The sequence below is a fragment of the Arvicola amphibius genome, chromosome 9, assembly GCF_903992535.2.
Source record: "Arvicola amphibius chromosome 9, mArvAmp1.2, whole genome shotgun sequence".
NCBI classification, from domain to species: Eukaryota; Metazoa; Chordata; class Mammalia; order Rodentia; family Cricetidae; genus Arvicola; species Arvicola amphibius.
Window position 1 is genome coordinate 34,429,396 of NC_052055.2, and position 24,808 is coordinate 34,454,203.

The window sequence follows — 24,808 nt, forward strand, 5'->3', positions numbered from 1 at the left end:
ACCAGGCCTGCTAGGGAAATCCTGTCTGCGGCTAGGAAGTACCTGAGGTATCTGAGGTGTGAGCTGTGAAGCTGGACGTTACTCTCCCAGAGTTCTGTGGGACTCTCTGGTCAGAGGCTGCCCCACACTTAACTTCAGTGCCTCTGAGTTTAAAAAGGATATCCATGGGGTCCCAGTGGGGAGCAGGGGCTCTGCTGCATAACTATGCAGGCTCAGGCAGTTGGGGCATGAACAAGGACCTCAAGGTAGGGACAGGGAACTGAGGGCACAGGAAGGACTACAGGGTCTGAGGAGGAAGCAATAAGGGGAAAGGAAGGGTGGCAAGGGTCTCAGGGTGTGGAGAAGCAAGGAAGAATTTAGGGTGGTCTCTATTTCTAGCTGAGGACACCTGTCCTTAGGGTGGCAGTGGAGTAACGTCCAGGTGGCACAGACACATACTCACACCTGCCAGTCTTCGTAACTAGTGACGTGCAATGTGATAGTCTGTCAATGAGCACTGGTTCCTGGGCTGTCACCCAGCCTGCTGGTGACACTGGCACCATCTGCTCCCAGGCAGGAACACGTGGGCATCACGTGCCACCTGTCAGGTCCTGGTAGGGAGCAGCTTTCTCATCTTTCCACTTTCTGCTTTTAAAAACACATCAGCGTGGGGCTCACGGTGGGAGTTTTGACAAGGATGGGAGGCACCTTTCCAAATGCTTTGCAGTGTTAAAAATGCACATAAAGTAGCTGGCTTGAAAAGAAGCAACCAGAGGTGCAAAAAGCTCATCGGCACAGCCCTGACCTGGGAGCATAAGGTGCTGCTTCTGCTGTGCACTCTGGAGCACTCCCACTTCCTGGAGTTTCCCAAAATAAATACTGGCTCCCTCCAGCTCCACCCTTGCTTTGTGCCCTGTCTGTTCACTGGTCCTCAAAGGGAGCTCATCTTTCGGAGACGTCAAAGCCTCCTCAGCACTCAGGCTATCACTCTGGCAGAGCCCACCAGGCAAACAAGGGGCCAAGCTCAGTTATCTGTCCTCAGTTTTACTGCTTAGTTGTCTAGTTGCTCCCAGGAGGTTGGAGCAAGTGCTTCCTAAAGACCAGGTCTATTCAGCTAAGAGTCTGCCAGGTCCAGGTAAGACACATTCAACAAAGAAACCTAGAACTGCAATCTTGGAAAGAAAAGCAAAATGATAGAGAAGTCACAGTGAGGAACAGCAACGAGCAGGGTCTCTATGACCTGGTAGCTCTGTACCCTTTGAGTGCAGCTGACAAAGCTTCCCTGCATGCCCCTCTAATGTGACTGGTACCCAAGGAGGGGAAGGCAGGGCACAAATAATTAGTTACAGAGGGCCAGGTGTGGTGGCGCACGCCTTTAATCCCAGCACTGGGGAGGCAGAGGCAGGTGGATCTCTGTGAGTTTGAGGACAGCATGGTCTACAGAGTGAGTTCCAGGACAGCCAGAGCTACATAATAGAAGGACTGTCTCAAAAACAAACAAAAGAAAGTTCCAGAAACCTTCCTTGCCTAGGAACATATAGGTGGCTAGTCAGCAGCAGAAAATTATAGAGCATACCTGCTTCACTTTGGCCTGGAGGCCCTCAAGAAGCCAGGGCTAGCTCTGTAGTCTGCGACTTCTGTCCTTACTGAAGGCCCTGTCAGGCTCTTTGTGTTCTCAGCAAGTCCAGCCAACTAAGGATACAGTTCCCAGGCAAAATCAGGGCAAGGGTGCAGGAACGGGGCCATTTGAATAGCAGGTAGACTTGGGAGGGTAGGCTGAACTTCAGAAAGCCAAGGAAGCCATGGCTAATGCTGACACTATCCTTGAGGGCCTGGAGGAGTGGCCAGGAGAGGAGTTGGTGCCCCATACCTCCTGTGAAGGGTTGTACTTTCTTGTTGAAGTCAAAGGTTTGCTGACACTAGAGAAGGAAATTTATTTCTTTAATTATGACTAGTGTAAGTGGGCCAGTCAGAGGTAGTGTACTGTTGGGAGCAATCTACCTTCCTCACTGTGGGGGTGGGGGTCATGGGGGGGCTGTCCAGGCAGCAGGTGCTCCCCAGCTCACTGGTTATCCCTTGTGGTCTTGCCAGTCTGTGTCTTGTCCCAGGGAGAGAAAAGGCAAGCCTCAGAAGGGTCCTAGAATGGCTGCCAAGGCTTGGTAAGGTAGGTCAGGGACAATGATGTTCTGACTGGCAGCAGATTGAAGCCTTGGCAAAAGCAAGGACAGGAGTAGAGGTAGAGGTAGAGATGCCCCGGGACTCCCACCCTGCTCTCATCACATGTTCCCTTAGACAGTGCTGGCTGGATGGGGAGAGGCTCTAGGTGGCTGCTAGAGCACTGGGAAACAAGGCTGCAAGGGCTTGTGGGAGCAGAAATTCCTTCTTAGTTGGGTCTACAGCAAAGAAAGGGGGCAAAAGGTCAGGCCCAGAGTAACGGGGATAGACTGTTCACAGCATGATGATGTGGAAGCTCTGTGTGTGGGAGACAGAAAGGTAGAGTCTACAGAACTTGGTACTCAGTCCTGGGATCACAGGAACAGACACAGCTTCCCAGTGAGAAGGGACAGGGAAGCAGTCAGCCCTCTGTGTAGCTTAGAGTCCACCATCTCCCAGTGAAGGACACTTGACTAGGAGAGGCCAAGTCCAACACTGCTGCTGCCCTGACAGAATTTACATTCTACATAATAGAAGGACCCTGCCTCAAAAAACAAACAAAATAAAGTTACAGAGACCTCTGTAACAGAGGTTATTCACACCTCTCCTCTCTGCCTCCCCCAGATACGAGTGATGCGAGAAGCTCAGATGGCTGGTGCAGCCCCACGCCCTAAGCCCATCCAGCCAGAAACAATGCAAATCAGGACGCAACACAAGATGGCTAGTCCTAGTATCTGAGGACAGGACCATGTGGTAGTCACTAGGTGATGGTCACTAGAGGGAGATGAGAGGGTCTATTTCCCAGCCCAAGGTTCATCCTAATCCCAAGCTTTGGTGCTTACGAAGCCTGGAGTATGAGGCAGATCAAAGCCACAGGAAGAGGGAAACTACTGATGGGGAAGCGGAGACCCAAGGGCATATAACAGAGCAGGAGCCCAGGCTACTCCCACAGTTCTCAAATGAGTTCACCAGGCTCTTCCACCCTAAAGGGAGAAATGCCAGGAGCTATATTCCCTGAGCATCTTGCCCAGAGAACAGCACCTGGAAGCTCTGGACATGAAGAACAGCTCTCGAGCACAACCTAGCAGGGACACAGAGGAGCTGGCTGTCCCAAATGGGATATTGCCTGTATCTTCATGATCCTAGGAATGCCCTTGGCAGTGCCTTCTCCCTGGTTGATTTCTTCTCCTTTCAACCCCTCTGGTGAGTGAACAGGGCTGCTGGGCACAGCTGGGCCTCTGCAATTCCACAGTAACCCATAATCTTGCTGTACTTTTTGATGGGCACAGAAGAGGGTAAAAATTGGACTGAAACCAAAATACTTTTCTAGTTAATTTGTACAATAAGCACATCCAAAGCATTTCCTTTCTCCTCAGCCTGTCCCCAGGCTACAGGGGCTTGCAGCAGTGATGGTGCCTGCCTCCAGATAGACTTGGTGAGGCATCACCAATGTGATTAGGGGTGCCATAGCCCCAGGTGTTCGCTCACCCAGGCATGTTTACCATACCTGGCTCATCCTTTGTCAAGAGCAAAACACAGGTGCTCCTGAATGGTCTCCCACAGAAAATCTGGGCCGCTCAGCCAAGCAAGAGGCAAGTGCCACTCAGACTCCCAGGGGACACTAGGGTTGCAGGGCCTCCCAACACTGCCCCCATTCTGGCTACCCTTTCAGTTTCACAAGGGATAGCTCCTAACGCCCTGTGCCCATCCAGTTCTCTCTGGGTGCATCCACTCTCTCAGCTCTCTAAGTTCCAGGACCCTGGCCTTGCTCCCTTACATGGCTATGCCCACAGCTGAGAGCCCAGAGACAGTGAGACACACTGACATTCAGTGCTCATCCACATACTCTGCAGTATGCCATCTCACCTGTGCGGAGGAGGGCCCTGCTGCTATCACTGGGCCGGCTGGAGGTCTTGGAGAGCTTGTTGGCAGACACTTTGTAGAGAACCCCTCCTATGCAGCGGTAGCCTTTGTTGCGCCACCGAGGGGAACTAGGTGGGGCTTTCCCACTCCCAGTGATGGCTGGACGCAGACGGTTCAGCACCAGGGACCTACAGAGACAACAAACTGTCTATTAGACATGGCCCAGAATAAGCTATCGATTTGGTGGCCAGTGCTACATCCAGCCTAAAGCACTAGCTGTATGGGGTACATTATAGTTGGGGTTGCTGGGTATCTCTGGCCCAGCTGCCAGGAGAACTGTTCCCTTACCTCTCATAGAGACGTTTCTGTAGCAGTAGCACCAAGGACTTCTGACAAGGAGATCCAAGGCACAGTATTACACAAACTGGTTAGAAATTCATGAGCCCCCCAAAGGGTCACAGAGAGGACTGGCCTCCTCCAAAACACATCTGTCCTTGCTGTCTCCTAGTCTGGCCACTGGTGAGTATCTCCACACTAGGTATGTTCCCTGAGCACACAAGAAGGCAGCTGTTTGAGCACCTGTATTTTGAAAAACAGTGCAGGCTCTGGCCCCTTGGCTCCAGTATATGACACCCACTTGTACCAACCAAGGTTGGTACAGGCTTTGCTCCAGGACAAGAAAGTCATGGGGTCAAGGGGAACTACTGCTCATTGTACCGCTCTCCGTACCCACTGCTCAGAGAAGGTATAAGGGCAGTGTCACAACCCCATCAGGTCCACAGTGTGGGATGGAAATTACTGTTCAAGAGGAGGAAAGGGGCAGATGTAGGATTGGTGGCTTGGAGAACAGACCTCAGAGACCATCCTACTGCTCCCCACTCTTTCAAGCTTTCAAGTCTACCAGACACTCCAGGACCCCTGGAGGCTCAAGCACTAAACAAGCTGAGGAAGGGCCTTGATGTGACAGCCCTTGCCTAGATGCGTTTTAAGTAGACTGCCCTTAGGGAGGGAACCTGGTGCCCCAGGCAGCCAGGTGAGCATAGTGGGCTCAGCATGCAGCCAATCTTCAAGATACATTCTGGTGGTGTGTAATGTTTATGTAAATCAGATACTACTTATCACATGATCACAGCCTATGTGCACTGCCCTCTAGTGGCAAATGTGAGCAATGGGGCACCAGCTATGTACCAGCAGAGTACACAGAGGCCTTCATAACAGCAGTCCCCACTCCCCAAAAGACAGCTAAAATGGAAGGTGAGGGCAACATATCCAGACTGGTACAGGGCTGTGACCCTTCTCTTCCAGACCCCACAGGGTACTCCCACTGGCTCCCATAGCTCTGTGGCCTATCTAGATCTAGCTCCTGGTGGAAGTATGGTCTGAAGTTTCTCAGGATCCCACAGCTGTAACAGAGCCTTCTCCAGACAACTAGGGGCCAAGAAGGAATCCCCAGAACTGAACTACAGAGTAAACAGCCAGAGGGGATTGCTTGTTTGCCTCTATCAAGACACCTGCAGCAGTGCCCACCATAGCTTGCCCTGTCACCCAAGGGAAGCCACCCAGAAAGAAAAGCACCAGGGGAAGGGTAGCCATGCACTTGGGCTCAGCTACCATCTTAACATTCAGTAACACAGCCCCTTTGAGCCTTGGTCTCTCCACTTGCAAGTTGGGCTAACTCTTGCCAGCTAGTGGCCTCAGAGGGCTCATTAGTGAGATAATGTGAGCAAAGCGAGCCAGACGTCAAGGGACCAAAGCTGCGGTGTAAGTACAAACAGTAGTGAGGAGGCCACAGAAGGCACTTAACCCAGTTTCTCTTAATTAAAATTCAAGCTCACAAACACCAATCTTGGAGGGAAAGAGTCCTGCCAAGAAGCCAGGCTGCAGTGATTGGTCTGCCTGGCCACTCACTGCCCTACCCATCACACATTTCATCAGCCCTCTACTGGGTACCAACCACCTGGGTTAGAGACAGGAGTCCTTTGAGACTGTGACCTCCAAGATCTAGTATATCAGACTTTGTACCCTTGGCTTTCACTGGGTATGAGAAAGGTCCAACCAAGAGAGATCTACTGTCAATCCTGTCAGTTCTAGAGGCTCAGTGCTATGCCCTGATCTTTAATCAGAGCTATGGTCATTTCACAAAGAATGTTCAACTTAATTCCAAATCCTTAGTTAAAATAAACTGGTACCAGAGCAGTAGCTGCTAGAGTTTGTTCAATGTGAGACTTGAAAACATCCCTGCATCCACCAGCCTGGGGCTAGAGTAGCATTCTGAGGAACAGGGGACTGAAGAGTACAATTCTGCAGCAGTGACCACCCTACAACTGAAGCTAGAAGCCAGCTCTGGTCCTTACCAGTAGACCTGATGGGGTCCATGCAGACTCTCTTTCCATAATATTTCTCCCAAGCACTCCACACTCCATCTCTACAATGTGAGCAAATACACAGCCACCAGAAATATGTTAGTCAGAAGACAAGCATACTCATGCTCAACTACAATCTGGGGCCCAGCCCTGCAAGAACACACCCAATGCAGAGGCATTTTAGGGAGCTGAGAAATGCACAGGGAGCTCTGAATGTGATTCCCATCTACTCCTCCCTAGATTTAACCACAGAAAAGGAGTCACAGGCTAAAACAGTGTGAGGCAGCCAGAGACCTCGCCAGGCCCAACCAGAACTGTAGAGTTCCTTTTTTAAAATTTATTTATTTATTGTGTACACAGTGTTCAGCCTCCTTGTATGCCTGCAGGCCAGAAGAGGGCACAAGATCTCATTACAGATGGTTGTGAGGCACCGTGTGGTTGCTGGGAATTGAACTCAGGACCTCCGGGAGATCAGCCAGTGCTCTTAACCTCTGAGCCATCTCTCCAGCCCTGTAGAGTTCCTTTACTTCTTCAAGCACTTGCCCAAGCAGGAAGACTGCAGCCCTTTCCTTACACATGAGGAAGTCTCAAGTTGGGGATATCAATGGCCTGCCTCAAGAAACCAGGAGTCAGGAGAAAGCATGGGGCTCAGGCTGGGCTAGGATGCCTCAGACCAGACCTGGTTCTCAGCCCTTGACCTTCATATGAACAAGCCAGTTTTTCATGATTGGTCTTCAGAGCTGAAAGACTCATCTGTGGTTACAATTCTTCCCAAGACAGCCTTAGTTATTCCACATGTTTATTTTGTTTTGTTTGGCTTTTTTTTTTTTTTTTGACAAGGTCTTACTATGAGATAACTTCAAACAAGAGACATTCCTGCCTCGACCTCTTGAGTGCTGGGAAACCAACCTGGCCTGACATGTTTAAATTCTCAGGGATGATCAGAAACACCCATTTGTTCCTTTCTCTTTCTTCCTTCAAAAGCTGCTCATAACAACTATGGGCCATCTGTGGATCTACTTGGGCAAGATGCAGGACAGCAGCCCCTGTGTTCTTATCCTAGACTGTGTGCAAAGGCCTGTGGATCCAGGGCCTGTAGGGAATAGGCACAGGTGCTACCTGCTGCTTTGCTCAACCAAGAGCCTGAGCCTTGCACGGGGCTACACTTGGGTGTCACTATGGATGAGAACTCAAGGAGATCTGGTTGGACCCTGTAGCTTAACCAGGTCAAAGCAAAGGCCTTTCCCTCACCCAGCCACCCACACCCACCCTTGCCAATTCACTGGCTTTGGAAGCCGCAGCAGAGGGCGCCAGGTGGGGCCTTGTAGCTTTTTACTGCCATGGGTGTCACAGCACTCCAGTAAATTGTTACCCTAATGGAGAGGACAGCCTTTGGAAACGAACTGTACAGAGAAGAGGGGATAAAATTAATGAGATAATAGCAGGGCCAAGGACCCTGCAAGCGCCTGCCCTCACGGCATGGCTCTGTAATTCCTTTTCTGCAACGGGAGCCGCAGATCTAAAGGCTTCTCCCATCCGTCCGGCAGGCCCATGCCGCCAGGAAATTTCATTAACGCTGGAAAATAGGAAAGGTATTAAGCGTGGATAATGAAGGCCAGGGAGGGAACAGTGCCTTAAGATAGTCTTCTTTCTCGCCTTTGTAATGGGAGGCATGAACTTTCCCTTCAAATCCATTTCTAATCCATTTGAAATACTACAGCAAATTATCTTTCCTTCAGCCCGAAAGCGGCCAGCCAATTTACTCCGAATAGAAGTGACAATGCCCCAGGATTTATCACCATAACCTTGACTACACCAGGGTGAGGCTAGGCCTCCCCTCTTCCCCTTGGGGGTGGGGCACAAAGGATGGGGCAAGGGGAGATAACATTTTAAATGAAAAGCAGTGATAATGGGGAGAAAGACACACACCTCAAAAGTAGGGGGTTTTTTAATTCTTTTTTTTTTTTAAGAAAGAAAAAAGAAGAAGTGCTGTGTGACCACTTCCTTATGAGCACTGAAAACTTCAAGTCAGAAGCTGCCTGGGATGGCAGAGACAGTGATGGGGTTGAAGGTACTTGGATAGCTAAGCCTGTCCTCCCCTAGCTTTACAGGGTTCAGATACAACAGAATGTTCCAACACTTACATCACCAGCAGCAGACTGCAGCTCAGTGGACAAGCATCTGGTAGACAGCTCTTCCTAACAATTGCCTACCTGCCCCTCTGTGGGCACAGTCCTCCAGGCCTCTGCAACCCAGACGCTGGGTGCCATTCTCTTGGCTCTGTAATGTCCTCATGCATGGGACCCTGACATGCAACACACCCTTCTCTTAGAAACCAGTGTGATCAGTACAGACCCAGTATAGATGGTAAGGGAGCAGGGACCCCGGAAGAGACTCTGGCCAGGACACAGGTGGCATGCAGGGGCCCAAGTCACAGCCAGTGAATTCTAAACTTGGAAGCCCACATATACCAGGTCCGATAGCATCTTTGAACCACAGAGACTGAGATCAGAGCTGGGTCTCTACAAACACTGCTGATGAGGGAAGAGAGTTCCCTGGGCAACTGGGGCAAGGAGCTGGGACCTGAGTTCATTTCCTTTCAGTATACCAGACAGTACAGATAGTTTACATGCAAACTTAAGTGAAGACAGTAAGAGTTCCACCCAGAACCCTCCTGTGCCTTCCAGTTCAGCTCTGGCTCTTGCTGCTATCCATCACACTACAACCTTGCCTGTGAGAAAGAAACAGGTGGCTGGGGAGATGCAAAGGGCTTGACATGCAAATAGAGGACCAGGGTTTAATCTCCATCACACATATAAAAAGTCAAGTGCAGAGGTGTATACTTATAATAGGGAGGCAGAGAGAAGAGATTCCAGGGGCTCACTGTCAAGCCAGCTTAGCTGACTTGTTGAGCTTCAGACCAATGAGAGACCTTGTCTCAAAAACAAGGTGGAAGCCGGGCGCTGGTGGCGCACACCTTTAATCCCAGCACTCGGGAGGCAGAGGCAGGCGGATCTCTGAGTTCGAGGCCAGCCTGGTCTACAAGAGCTTGTTCCAGGACAGGCTCTAGAAACTACTGGGAAACCCTGTCTCGAAAAACCAAAAAAAAAAAAAACAACAACAACAACAAAAAACAAGGTGGGTCAGGTGGTGGTAGCACATGCCTTTAATCTCAGCACTTGGAAGACACAGGCAGGAGGGATCTCTGTGACTGAGTTTGAGGCCAGCCTGGTCTACAGAGTGAGTTCCAGGACATCTGGGGCTACACAGAGAAACCCTGTCTAGAAAAAAAAAAAATGCAAGGTGGGTGGATCCTGAAGAATGACACCTAAGGTTGATCTCTGGTTTCCATGTATATGTGCATATGTGTACACACACACATTCACATGAACATACCTCTCCCCAACAAGAAACAAACAAAAGCCCATGTGTGTCCCTCCCCTCACTGCCAAAGTCCACTTGTTTCTATTTACTTTTCTACACTTACCTCCTGCCCTTTTCCTCTAATCTGTCCACCTCCATTCCCAGAACCTTCTGCCTCCTAGACTTCTCAGAAACAAAGGCCTTGTTACCTGCCTTCTAACCTCAGGTCTCAGCCACTTGTCCTCTGCTAATACCTAGAGCCCAGCCTTGCTTCTACTGGTTCAAGTTAAGGATTCCTTCACCTACTCTTTCCTGTCCATTTGTTTGAAACTAGTCAACTGATAAAGTTTCCCCAATTTCCTCTTTCTGTGTATTTCACTAGAGGTCCATAGGGCTGAGTTCGATCCTTGCTGGTCACTGCTCCCATGTTGAAACCCTCCCTCTCTCTAGTCTAGAATTCCAGTTACCCTAGGAAGCTGCAGAGCCTTTCGAAGTATTGTGCCCCTGGTACTGGGCCTTTGCACATGTTGTCCCTCTGTCTGAAGACATGACTGGATCTGGGTCCAAGCTCAGGCATTATGTCCTTGAGGAAGCCTTCCAGCCAAGGAAAGGCTTGGATTCTACCTAGCCACCATCTGTCATCCGGGACTCACGGAGGATAAGGCCCATGCTGTGTGGAATGTGGGCAGCTCTGAAAATCTGTACTAATGGGCAAGTGCCAGATATGGAGCAGAGGTGTGAGTTCCCAGGACCTCTCAGGAAGGCCAGGACCAGGATGTGTCAAAAGCTCTGGTCAGTTACAGGCAGGGATAGTGGGAAACAGAACAAGGAGATCTCACAAAGTGCCCATCTGCAAATCAAAGGCTGAGCACCAAGGAAGCAATGGACTAGAAAGAAGAGGTGGGTCACAGGGCACTTGAGGACAGAGTAGTGACCCCAACAACTGCTACACAGAGAATGGTAGCATGTAGGGCCAGGGTGCCCAAACTGGTGGTGTTGGAACAGGGGTTGGGCAGGCTGGCTGGGGAGCAGAGAAAACAACCAGGGAAGCATTTTTCAGGAAATGGAGCACGGTTTTTGAAGCTTGGAGCTGAGCGATCGAGAGTGCGCAGTCAGCAGAAGAGGCAGCTTGCACGGCGAATCCCCAAGTAGGTCAGGCGGAGCCGCCGTGACAGGCACTAAACTGCTTAGCAGGGCTTTCCACCAGAAACCGGCCACCCCACGCCAGCCATTCAGCTCAGGAGAGTGAGCTAGTATGTGTGCCTGTGTGTGCGCAAGTACACGAGCATGTGTGTGGGTACCAAGCAGTACAAACACTCCTTTCCCCCAGTGCTAGTCTACCAAATGGTTTCAGTACCTGCGTATCTTGGGCAGGACAGGGCAGGGCAGCCCATGAAATGCTCTGGAAGAGAGAAGCCTCAACAGGCTTTATCTCAACGACCTGGACAACCCATCTCAGGTTCCCGAGATGGAGACAGTCCTGGGGAGAAGACTACCAGGGCCAAGCAGAACACAGGCAAGTTGGAGGTAACTAAGAAGACTCATTATCCCTGGGATACAGGCACCATGTATGAAGGAAAAGGCAGTCTTGCCCTGGAGGGCCACAGTGAGGATAAGGATATCCATAGAGAAGGCTGACTGTGTAAACTGTATGGAAGGAAAGAGGTCAGCCTGGGGCAGGTAAGGCCATTGGCAGGCAGGGGATGCAAGTGAGTGGCTATTGGTGAAGTAGGTGAGACAAAGTTGGCTAATTAGGGCCCAAGGCTGACCCATGAACAGGGCTCCAAGGAAGAGCTCTGCTATGTTACCCAAGGACTCTTCAGGGTATCACTTCTTGAGGGATCCTGCTCCACCCTCTCTCTCTCTCACAATGAGCAACAGTGATTCAGGGCCACACCTTGCCAGCCTAGCCCAGTGGTGGTGGGTAAAGCTAATTGCACTGCCTCCATTACAAATGACGCTGCCCTATTATGAGGGGCTGGGCAATTTTATGTACTTTATGTGCTCACGTCTATTCAATTGGTATTTCGATCAATGGATACATTACAAGCTTTCCCTTTAAGAGCCTAATAAACAACAAGATGGAAAGTAAAGTTCTCCATAAAATGACACTTTTAAAAATCCATTTCAGCTGAAGCTATTGGTGTTTTGTATGTTAGCTGCAAAAAACAGGTATTGCTAGGCCTTAATGGCCCTACTCAGAGTGCAGAGTTCAGCAACATGGGTAAAGAGGCTGGGGCTCAGTGGCCAACACAATTATCCTTGGTGGTAATGGCTGGTATATACCACAGGCAGCGCCCTCAGTCCTCTGCAGCTGGGCACGTTTTCCCACATTGTCAGCCCAGAACCCACTTAATACCAATGCATCAGCTGCTGAGAGGCGTGGGTAGGCCCTCAGGTATCCAAGGGTCATACTATTTAAGTAGAGCAATGCTCTTTCACCAAGCCATGGGAAAAATCTCTCCAAGACTGCAGAAGGAATTCAGTTAGCTGCCTGTATGAGGGGAGCCTCGCTAAGAAGTGACCTCTATACCAACACCAGGGAAAGACCATAAAGCTCAACAATAAAAACTCATTAGAGTTAGAGGGACGAACAGATAAATGTATATGAGAACCAATATCCTTCCAAGATGCTAGCAAAAAACCAAGTGGAATAATATGTATGGAAGAAAAAATAGCAAGAACTTCACAGCAGGTATATCTGGCCCACATGTGGAGGCAGTGGTACTCACTTAACACTGAGAACAGGATACACACACAGCAAGGCAGGGCCGTCCCAACTGTGCAAAAACAAGGTAGTAAGAAGAAAGTGCACTCTTGTTGCTTGGAGGATGGTTGTTGGGGGAGGCTACAAAAGTACACCTAAAGTTCTCCTGGAAGAACAAGTCTTAAGAACAATCCCAACCAACAGCCCGTCCATTGGTAAAAACAGAGGGGTCAGAATTTTAAGAGTCTGAGTGAGGGTTGATACCATGTACTCAGGCAAGTTAAGGGAAATCCTTTCTTATCTCCTTTGAGGGACAAAAAAGTGTTGAAACACCCCATAAAATAAAACTCAGCCCAAGAAGGATCACAGACTCAGAGGTGACTTCTAAATTGCTGGAAGAAAATACGATCTTGGATAGGCAAATATTTCTTAAACAAAGAATCTATGTAAAAGAAGAGAATGCTAGCTGGGCAGTGGTGGCCCATGCCTTTAATCCTAGCACTCAAGAGGCAAGCAAATCTCTGAGTTCAAGGCCAGCCTGTTCTACAGAGTGAGTTCCGGGACAGTCAGGGATACACAGACAAACCCTGCCTTGAAAAACTAAAAAGAAAAAAGAAAAAGAAAAAGAAAGGAAGGAAGGAAGGAAGGCAGGAAGGAAGGAAGGCAGGCTGGGTGGTGGTGGCACATGCCTTTAATCCCAGTACTCAGGAGGCAGAGGCAGGTAAATCCCTGAGAGTTGGAGGCCAACCTGGTTTATAAGAGCTAGTTCCAGGACAGCTAGGACTGTTACACAGGGAAACCCTGTCTCAAAAAACAAAAACAAAGAAAAGGAAAAAAAAAAAAGAAAAAGAAAGAAAAAATATAAAAAAAATGATAAATCAGAGCATTAAAAAGCATGTCCTCAGACTGCTGGTGTAGCTCAGTAGTAAAGACCTTGTTTAGCATGTACAAGACCCCAGCTGGCTTCATCAGCAGCAATATAAAAAGCAAACCCTATAATGCAATAAGACATCTAGGAGAAGGACATATCCATAATATATACAGTACTTCAGCAAACAATAAAAAGGCAAACACAGGCAAAAGACATGAAGAAGAACTCCGTGAAAAAGTACAGCCCAGAATGCTAAGTATGGAAGACACTCAACATCATTTACTTGTAAAGAAAAAGTGAATGGGCTGGCAAGATGGCTTAGCAAGTTAAGGCTCTTGCTGCCAAGCCTAACAACCCAAGTTCAATCCCTGGAAACCACACGATAGAAGGAGAAAAGAGAACACCACAAATTGTCATCTGACCTCCATTTGTGTACACACACACACACACCACACCACACCACACCACACCACACCACACCAGCATCATGGCTCCTTTTCTCTTCCTTTTCTTATTTGGCACCAATCAGACGGGATTAAAGCTGAACATATATGAGCCCCATTAACTTTACAATAAGAGAACACAGGGACTGCAGCACTGACGCTGTAGCTGACTGCAGTGTGGGGCAGGAGCACAGGAACCAATTGTCTTGTCTACTTATCCTTTCGTCCATCCCAAGGCCAAACTCCATGAACAGCAAAGTTCTCTGTCACCTCAAGACATGTCCAGCAAGACTGAGAGCAGCTTTGTAAGCAGATGCCGAGACAAAAAGCAACCAAGACACATGTCAATAGCAAAATGGACAAGTCATGAGACAAAGCTACTGCCACACACAGCACCCTGTAGAGTCTGAGGACCTGTGGTAAAGGTGCCCCACTCAGGATGCCCCACAGAAAGCAGGGGTGCTTCAACAACAGAGCATGCTTCCTCATGAGGCTCAAAGTCCCAGACCCAGCTGCCACTGACTGATCTCAGGGAAGGCTTCCCTTCTTGGCTCCAGACGGTGCCTTTCTGCTGTTCTCACCTAGCTTTTCTCCACGTGTGCACCCAAGTCTCTACCTTTTATTTTTTTTTTAAAGAAAACAAACTATCTTTTTTTCATTTTACATACCAATACATACAGTTCCCACTCCCTCCTGTCCTCCCATACCTTCCACCTACTCCCCCATCTCACCCCCCCATCCACTCAAGGAGGGTAAGGCACATTGCTTTGGGGAAGGTCCAAGGTCCTCCCTACTATATTTAGGCTGAGTAAAGTATCCATCTAAAGAGAATAGGTTTCAAAAAAAGCCATCCTGAGTGAAGTAACCCAGATCCAGAAAGATGTACATAGTATATACTCACTCATAAGTGGATACTAGCTGTAAAGCAAAGGATATTGAGCCTATAGTTCATGATCCTAGAGAAGCTAAGTAACAAAGTGAACCCAAAGAAAAACATAAATCCACCTGGAAAGGAGAAATAGACTAAATCACCTGACAAAATTGGAAGCACGGGGGTGGGGAGAGTAGGGAGGGTGGAAGGGAAAGATGAGGGGAGAAGAGAAGGGGGGAGGAGAACTTGAGGGACTGGGATAGTCGAGATGGAGGAAGGACAGAGATGAGAGCAAGGAAAGAGATATTTTGATTGAGGGAGCCATTATGGGTCTAACAAGAAACCTGGCACTAGAGAAATTCCCAGAAACCCACAAGGATGACCCCCCAGATAAGACCCTAAGAATAGAGAGGGGACCCGAACTGGCCTTGTCCTATAGTCAGACTGATGAATATCTTAAATATCACCATAGAACCTTCATCCAGGAACTGATAGAAACAGAGGCAGGGACCTGCATCAGAGTACTGGACTGAGCTCCCAGTCTCTTCCTTTTCTTATATGGCGTCAGTCAGAATGGATGAAGGCTGAACATGTCTGACCCCAGTTAACTTTACTCACTTCCAGAGACCTCTTCTCCAAATGAGGTTACATGAGGGTTAGAGCTTTCCCTTGTGTATTCCAACAGGACACAATCCAATCCACAGCAAAAGGCAAACAGAAATAACTCTAGAGTCTGCTGTATGTTTCTATTACCAGGAAAAGCTCAGGACAGAGCCTTGGAGGTCCGACTGCTGTAGGTAACAGGTAGGCGGGTCTCAGGGAAGGATTTTCTACAGAAACTGATGCATGGAGTCTTAAGATGGAGAGAAACTTCGCAGCATAGAAAAATAGGACCTCTGTCAATGACCTTAAATAGAAAAGCAAAACTGAAACTGGGTAAATGACAATTCAAGGGCCTATGAGTCCTCAAGAAACAGGCAAGTCAGAGACAAGAAGATAAGAAACAATGTTCAATTAAAGAACTAAACCAAAACTCAGGAGTCCAGGTTTTTAATGACAGTGGCCAACAAAAACAGAACAGAGCAGCATACAAATTCATCTGCAGGATATGGCCACCCCGGGTCTCTCAAAACTAGGAACAGCCCCACCACAGCCCCATACAACAGCCGAGCCAATGGTACTTGCCCTAGCCAGTGCCATTGTTATCATATTAGAATGCCCCTGGGAAGACCACAGGAACAATAATGAAGAATGATGACCAGAAGGCCAGCCCTGATGTGGAGCTCCGCTGCCCAATCAGCAATGGAATGAGGTGCCTCCTTAAGATTTCTCAGGCCAGGTGGTGGTGGCGCTCACCTTTAATCCCAGCACTCAGGGGCAGTAGCCAGCCTGGTCTACAAAGAGCTAGTTCCAGGACAGGCTCCAAAGCTATAGAGAAACCCTGTGTGTGTGTGTGTGGGGGGGGGGGGGGACGGGAAGAAGGTTTCTTAGGTGTAAATATCAGAGGACAGCATGGGGTCTGGAATCATGCTCTAGCAGAGCTCAGAGCTGCTCTGTTCTTCCTAATGATGACATACAGGGGCTACTCAGGCACCTCATGGCACTGCTGGACCACTCTGCCAGGATTATCCAGACTTGGGACAAACTCCCTACAGCTGAGACCCTTGACACCCATAGGTCAGGACCTGTTAGGGCTGTCCCTCCAGATTCTGCTCAGGCTCCTGTTCAGGCTCTGTGAATAAGCCCTTGCCCCGCCCAGGCCCGACCTCCCTGACCCAAACATGGAGGGGAGGAGGGACCATAATTTATGCTCCCCACCTATGCTTTATGGCTTTCTTAATTCAGCTCCTGCTACTATTAATGTAGTTAATGCTGAGATTATATCTATTTTCTGGCGTCAGGCAGAGATTTATTCAAGCCATTTTTCCGGTGGAGGCTCCCACGCTGTTAAATCAAGCGCCTTGCCAATTAAGTGCTGACTTGGGAAGTGGACGCAATCTTAACAGACATCCCACTACAAATTACACAAGGGACCACAGCTCTGGGGAGGGGCAAGAGGCCACAGGCACCCTGCTGACTTGGGGAAAGCCCTCAAGAGCCTGCCTAGTGTTGGCAGTGGCTCAGCAGGAGCTGGGATCCCAATCAGCCCACCCACCTGCAGACTGACCAGGGCACCTGGGCCTGCTCCTGAAACAAAGAAGTCTCTCAAACTTCAACTCCAAACTATACACCAGGTCAACTGTCACCAGCAAAACACACCTCTGGCCTCTGTGAGCCTCAGCTGCCCAGGCAGCATGTGAAGCGTGAGACTTCCAACAGCCATAGCAAATGCCAGGCAAAGAAGGGTGGGGTGGAGGACAGAAACCAAATACCTAGGAGGAGGCAGCTCCCACAGGGGGCCTGTTCCCTAGGCGCAGGGTAGGGTGTCATCCACTCCTACACCTGAGAACAGAACATTCTGTAGATGAGAGGCCATGAGGCAGGTGAAAGAAGACAAAGGAAGGGCCTCACCCTGACCTAAGAGACCATGCCTCTTGGTGGCACTCTTACTTACATCCTACGGAAGCATCATTTTTTCCTGAAAGTACTGTAATGGCAGAGATGTCAGCCCTGGTCACCTTCCTCCCCAGCATGACACAGTGGGGTCCTGGGGTGAGCCCTCCTAGATCCTAAGTGAGCACCTGGCAGGGAGTCCAAGAGATAGCATGATCCATTCAGATAGCAGCTATCATGGAAGAGAACTTATTGCTAAAAAGGCCAAGTTTCTCAAGTTCTAAGGCAAGGCCATCACTACCCACCATCACAACACCAACCTGGGAGGTGAAGCATGTTTTAAGGTTAGACCAGCTATAGGACTGATATAGAGGAAGTCAGATATGGTATTGATTATTTGAATGACACTTTACTACCACTTCTAAAACCAGGCTAAAAGAGGTATTTAAAACAGCATTTAATGATGTAAGGCACCCAGGTAGCACTGAGTGACAAAGACACTTAGCTTCTCCTTGTCAGAGTAGCATCTCTACTTTCTTCTGTTGTGTATGTCCAGGACTAACCATGCCTGGCCTTCACCCATGGGGCTTAGGCACCAACTGCAGGTGCATATGGGCCAGCACAAATGCTCCCTAAGCTGAAGGAAAAGCCTACAGATTCTGAATGTTCTTTCTTACCAACCATCCTCAGACACACAGAAAGAATGTGCCTTCCAGCTCTATCATTAAACACTTCAGGGTGTGGTCTGGAGTTATGTTGTGGCAGAGTCTCACTGAGGCTCTCCTGGGTCTTGCCCCTCAGGATTCACCCCCAATAGGAAGAGGGACAACCATGCATAAACCATTATGGGGTAAGGTCATACCTGTCTGATTGTGATGTTTTATACTATAGGCCTATTACCCTAGACAGAACTTCAGCCACACAAGTCAACAAGAAGGGTAAAGAGACCAATCACTTTTATACCCTTTGAATCAGATTCTGCCACATGGGGCTCAGAAGCAGGAGAACACCCAGTGCCTTGGAAGCCAGCCTTGATCTAGAGTCCACAAATTTCTCAGTGGGTACAAAGAAGATCCTGTTACCCTCAAGCCCTAGCCTTCTGTCACCATCCTAATCCAAGAAGACTGCCCATGTGCAATAGAGCTGTGGTAGACGAGTTTACTGGAAGGAAAAGCAACATTCCCAGAAGGGCTGAATTCGGGCGGGCTGGAGGAGGAGGATCAGGGTGTGCCCACTTGAGCTACCCTCAGGCTTGCACACGAGGCAGCAGCATTGGGGGCTACAGAATTCATGCACAGCAATTACTCCTCCACTGGGAAGGCCTCATCTTCCTTGTGCTTTACAGTATATTCTAGAGAGCATCCTCTACTTACGCATGGAGCCTTAGGGTCAAGCACAGTTTCACACAAACACAGAGGCAAGAGTGAAGGCAGAGAGAGCATGTCACAAAGGGACAAGAGAAAAGAGAAAGAAGGAAGAAAAGACAACACATGGAACTTGCAGGCAACCACAGAGCATACCAGACTGAGACAGCTTCAAGAGACACAGATATCACAAGGACCAACAGGAACCAGAACCCATGAGTGGCATCAGGGCAGAGCCCTGAGCAGAGAGGACGTGCAGGTACTGCTTTTGGATGGCTCATTGTCCTGCTTACTCCTGATGCCCTCAAGTTGGTCTGTCCACCTTTAGTGCTGCAGTAGAGGGACAAGAGACCACAGATAATCTAGTGAGGCAGGGGAACAGATCACTGCTGCCTGCCCTGCCTTCCTTTGGCCACACAGGGGCTCAACACAGGGCCATTCCAAGTCCAAAACTTGAGGCCTCTATGTCCAGAAACCTCTTGGTCCTAGCCTGTACACTCTTCCCTATCTCCCCTCAGACAGTCTCTTCACAGATACTCTAGACGTCTCTTCTTAGCTTCGTGCCCACAGCCCTGAAAGCCTGGTAAAAACAGCTGTGGCAGTGTTGGAAGAGGCTGTCAGAGGGGTGTGGGACCCTGTGGGAGGAAGATCCTGTAGACTACAGCCCTGTCCCACTCTTCCAGAATCTGAGAGGCAGTTGAGGGACAACTCAGGCTCTGCTGGAAGCACCAGGGCACTGAAGTCTCTGAAGGAACTCTCAGTCCAGAACATAAATGGCCTGGTCACAGGGCCATTCTGAAGCTCATTCTGAAGCTATCAACTTAGATGTGGGGTGACCAAGCAAGGGAACAGACCTGGGTGCAGAAGCTCCAGCTGGCTTCCTGTTCTGAGGCCAGAGTCTAAGAAGGGCACCTGGGTCAAAGCACGATGTTCATGCGCTGCCTGTTAGAACAGCAGCAACCAACTCAGCCAGCAACACTGTCTCGGCCCGGGCACCCAAGAGTTTCCTCCTGGGGGCTCAAGTCTCAGTCTTGGCTCTGTCCCATCAGTTAGCAAGGACTGGGTTTAAAGATCTCTAAGAAGGGGTTGGAGAGATAGCTCAGAAGTTAAGAGACCTTATTGCTCTAGTAAAGGATTAGAGTTCAATTTCCAGCACTGACAAAGTGGTTCACAATAGTCTGTAACTCCACTTCCAGGGTATCTGATGCCCTCTTCTGGTCTCTGCAGGCACCAAACATGCAACTGATACACAGATATACACACAGCAAAGCACCTTATACTTAAAGAAAGTAACAATAAATAAAAAAGATCTCTGAGAAAGTACCCTCCCTTCCTGAGAATCCTGTATCCCTCAGGGTATATCCCAGCCTCAGTTTTGGTCAGGGGCTAGCTGCTGCCCTTACAAGATGGCTCCCCTGCCCATCCCTCCCTAAGGCTTTGAAAGAGCAAGGCCTCAGCTTTAGTGGAAGCAGCAGGTGTCCAGCTCAGGAGGATGCCACTCAGCCTTGCAGCCCAGCACCACAGAGGACCCAAGCTCAAAGGCCTGACTGCCTCAAACAGAAATAAATAACCAAGGCATGCTTTGAAACGACTTCCAAATTAAGAGTTGCATCCGTGCTGTCAAGCCCCTGCTAGCAACTTCTGTGGCACCTTCCGTGCAAAAACGTATCTCAGCCCATTTATTAGAATGATGAAGGCAAAGGGATCTAAAAATTGCACTCCTTCCTTAATGAGCAGCCGAAGGGATCGGTAAGCATAATTTCAGAAGCCAGTAATATTTTATATAATCGCCGAGTGGTTTAAATTGAAAACCCCCAACTGAATCAATATTTACTGCATTGAAACGAAATGAATAGTAATAAGTCACTAAGCTCCCTGTCCTGTTTCATAAAATAAAAAATTATAAAAATGAGCACAGGCACAGGGAGGCCATCACATTAACTTTTACAGCACTTGGGGAGCTGTAACCGCCTGTTCTCATAAAATAAAATTCTAAAAAACCTGCCGGAAGAGGCCTCCTTCAACACCACGTGGGTAAGCTTGGGGGGGGGGGAGCACAAAGCAGGAGGAGACGAAGGCTGCAGGACTCATCCTCAAGAGCCCTCCCCTGGACCAGAGAGACCCCGAGATCTCCTGCGACAGGCTGACGACACCTGCTGCTTGCTTAGCTCCTTCTGCACAGAGGACAGAGCCACCTTGAATGCAACTGTTCCCCACAGGCAATACCCTACTTTGGTTTTCTTTACCGACTACTCAAATTTCAGAATATCAGATGGAATATGAGTGAGCAGCCTGACGGTGGGTACAGACAGGGCCTAAACAGACAGGCTAGGGGAGGTCACGAGTGAGCTGGTGAGGACGGGACCCAGGGGATGCTCCCTGAGATAAAATCAGGGGACCAGGTCTTGAAGCACAATGGTGTTAGAAGATAGACTGCCTGAGAGCGAAGTGTGTGCAGGGTATACAGTATGTATGTGGGCATGGGACAGGAGACAGAGGGGGCAGGTGAGATCACAGAGGCCACAACCTTCTTGTTTCCTGAGACCCAGCCAATCCATGAGGCTGATCATGAAGAAAAAGGCAAGGGAAAGGAGAAACATACTGTAAAAAACAAAAAACAAAAACAAAACAAAAAAAACAACCTAAACACACCCCCACAGTTCAAGAATGAAAAGACAAACCACCATGTTGAATAAAATACTTGACTGGGTCTTTCACGAAGGAAGAGAACAAAGGGCCTTGACCAAGCTGTGAGGAAGTGCTCAATGTCATGGTCACCAGGGGAGCAGTGAGGGTCTGCCACACACTGAGAGCAGAAATTAAAAAAAAAAAAACAAAAACAAGAACCCCTCAATAACATCAGGTAAAAGGGGAACAGAGAGAATCCTACCCTTGGCAAGGAAGACTAGGCAACTTCATACAACCTGAATATTTGTCTTCTCCACATTCCAGCAATCCCCACTAAAGGAAAAGGGAAGCTCAATTGTGCACAGGTGCTTGGCAGCCTTTACTCTCACCTCTCAAATAAGAATCAGCTCAAATGTTTACCCAAGGAGAATTTGCATTAATATGGAATAAGTAAAAGAAAAGCCACAAGGATAAGTGTAAAACAGGGCCTGGGCAGGGCAATAGATCTCTGTGAGGTTGACAACAATCTAGTCTACAGAGCGAGTTCTAGGACAGCCAAGGCCACACAGAGGAACAAAAAGCAAAAAACAAAACAAGAAAAAGAAAAGAAAAGGAAAGGAAAGGAAAGAAAAGAGAAAGAAAAAAGGAAGAGAAAGAAGGAAGGAAGGAAGGAAGGAAGGAAGGAAAGAGAAAGAAAGAAAGAAAGAAAGAAAGAAAGAAAGAAAGAAAGAAAGAAAGAAAGAAAGAGTGTAAAACAGAACCATTGTACTGTGCAAACAAAGTGAGGGATAGTACATATGTGTCAAACAAATGAACCTAAGGGAGGAAAGTTGGACAGGAGCTGGGGCTGGAGGCACTGGAATAAACATTAGTCAAGCAGGGCAGGGCAGGGGACTGTGTCTCTGTATAGGCAAATGCTGCACACATATAAGCATTCACTAAGACTCAGAGACTCCCACACTTAGATTTCTACATTTCACAACATGCCAAGAACAATGTGTTACTCTAGTTAGTGTTACTCTATTTAGTAAGCTCACTGTTTTCTGTGCCTAGTTGGAAATAAGGAAACTTGCATGCCAGGCCTGAACAAAAGAACACACAGACTGATGCTGATAGAATGAGGATTCTCTGGGTTGGAGAAGAGCCACAGATTGGTGGTGGCGGTGGCAGTGTGTGCACGAACACACATCCAAGCATAAACAGATACAAAGGAAATTCAAAATCAACATGGCAGGCTGTGTTCACCCAAGACTAAATTTCAGCATTACTAATACTTGACCACAGGAGACTATTAATAGTATACACACTGCAAAGTCTGACTAAGTATTGACACACCATAAGGAGCAGGGCTTTTATAAAGAAGTGACTGATTCTGGGACCATGGAAAGGAAAGTCCAAGGTGAACCTGGGGCACCTTGTCCCACAGAAAGTGTGTGTCCAGGGAATGATGAGGCCTTGCTGAAAGAACCAAACCCAGTCTGAAGAACAGGACTGACTGAAGACCAAAACAAATAATGATAAAAACAGATCACAGCCTACTTAACAGTATAAGTTCAGGACCACACCATTATACACCATCAAGGGGTCACTACTTACAGACAGAGTTCCATCATCCACCGGAAGGAAAAGGGGATTGGAAAGTCACTAACAGGTCTAAATGACTGGGTAACAACTCAGCAGGGAACATGAGTCCATCAAGTTCTCACAATCCTCTACCAATGGATCAGAGTAACCTGTAAAACCCAGTCTGGCCAAAAGCTCCTGGATCACATGGTTCCACTAGGCAAGCCAAGAACACATTAGAACATCTATAGCATTCCAGTTCAACAGCAAATCTACACCTAATTCCAAAAAGACATGGGAAAAGTCCAGTAAAGAGACATTCCACAACACCTGCAGCATTTACTGCCAAATAAATAACCAAAGAAATCAAGTTGGGCCTCAGATGTCCCTCCTGCCTACAGACGTGTGCAGAGCCACAAAGACAGGTTCGCAAGAACCAGTTCAGAAGACACAAAGGCAATGCAGTAAGTAGTAAGTGGGCAAAATGAAAATAATTGGTAGGCTTAGATAAAGAGTATACTAGAGTTCTATATTATTTCTGCACCTTTCTTCTAAGTACAAAATATATCAAAAAAAGAAGTTATTTAAAGAAACTAAAAGTAAGAAACTAGTTAGGAAAGGAAACATGTGAGCCAGGAGCCAATAGCAACTCCTCCCTTCCTTTGTTGGGCACCTCGGACACAGAACAAGGAGGCAGTCTGTGAACCAGAGCCAAGGAACGGATTCAGGAAAGCTCCAGCCCTAGACCTGTGCCACCTCCAGCCCAGGCTTAGGGCTGCTTGTACCCAGGACCTCCTCACTCAGGGTAATAGCCTTTGAATACATGCAACCCTGAGGGAAGGGAGTCTTGTCTCACATTCCCAACACTGACAGTAGGCTGAGGAAAGGGAGTCAGAGAAGGCTGTACTGGCTCATAGATGGACAGCAAGGCTTCTAACCACTGTATCCACTATATGTGGTACCAGCCTAGGGATCCCCTGTCTTCTTTCCTGTAATCCCTATTAACCTCCACGCTATAGAGACTGGATATTCATGCAAGAGTATCAGGCACAGAATGAGGCTCAGAGCTATGACTTAAATGTAAGCCACTCATCCTACTGACAGCATGCAAGCCACCGGGATGAGGGCCTCACAGTCAGGTGCACCCTGAAATCCAACGCTGCAAATGCTGAGGAACTCAGCAGAGCAAGCTCCTAGTCTTAGGGAAGAAAGCCTGACAGTAGAACTGGTTGTCCTGAGACAGGGGGGCAAATAAGTCTGACAGTCAGTAACTCTGTGTAGCATCAGGCCCTAAGGCCAAAGCATCATATAGGCTGAGGTAACAGTCAAAGAGGCCCAGTTCTGCCCTTGGGGAGAGTGAACTATCTTGAGTAACCCTACCTCCTACTCTACCACAGCCAGAACTAGAGATACCATTCACCTGCACAGCCAGGGGTGCAATCCCCAAGGAGGGCTTTTAACAGTGCTGCCTCATTAGCAAATTGCTCCTCACCTGGAGGCAATAATGCCTATCATTATCCTAATCACCCATGATTCCCCATACTAGACTGGCTCAGGAACAGACCCATGGGCCCTGTCTTGGAAACCAGCTTCTTTCCTCTTAGCAGATATTCTAAACTCTTCTCCAGACCACAGAAAGGCCCTACTGCTATGGCCTGTGCTGCCCTTGCCCTAACCCCTGAAAGCCTTGCTTCCAGAAGGGTCTTCCCTGAGACCTAACACCAACCTGCTGATTTGGGGCTGATTTCAGCACCTCAGTGTGTCCTACCAGTGGCTACTCACAAAACCATATGCCTCATTTGTTCATATGTTTCCAGACTGCCATCCCTACTAGGACCTAGGTCCCAACAGGCCTCTTAGCCCCTTGGCATCTAAGGCCAACCGTGTGAACAGAACCCCATACTGAGCTGAGCTAGGGCCTTTGTAAACTGCCAGAGGATTGAACCAGACCAGGGAGGAGACCAGGATGGAAGTAATCCTGGAGAGAAGGATCACTGGCCTCATAAGGAGTCCCTAAGTACCTCTCACTACCACACACTCTTGCAATGTCTGGAAGCTATGGGAACTCCAGCTCTAGCTGATAGTGAACCACATACCTTCCCTGCCATGGATGGAGTGCTGCAGCCCCAGCTCTAAGAAATGTCAT

General features: G+C 48.6%; 1 protein-coding gene across 1 annotated transcript in view; it reads right to left on the reverse strand.

Annotated features, from left to right (window-relative positions):
• The window catches only part of Zc3h3 (zinc finger CCCH-type containing 3), an 82,523-nt gene that overhangs the window by 22,644 nt on the left and 35,071 nt on the right, over positions 1-24,808 (reverse strand). Inside the window, exon 5 of the mRNA XM_038342618.1 lies at positions 4,000-4,184. Within this exon, the coding sequence (XP_038198546.1) occupies positions 4,000-4,184 (185 nt within the window). The remainder of the gene's footprint in view (positions 1-3,999; positions 4,185-24,808) is intronic.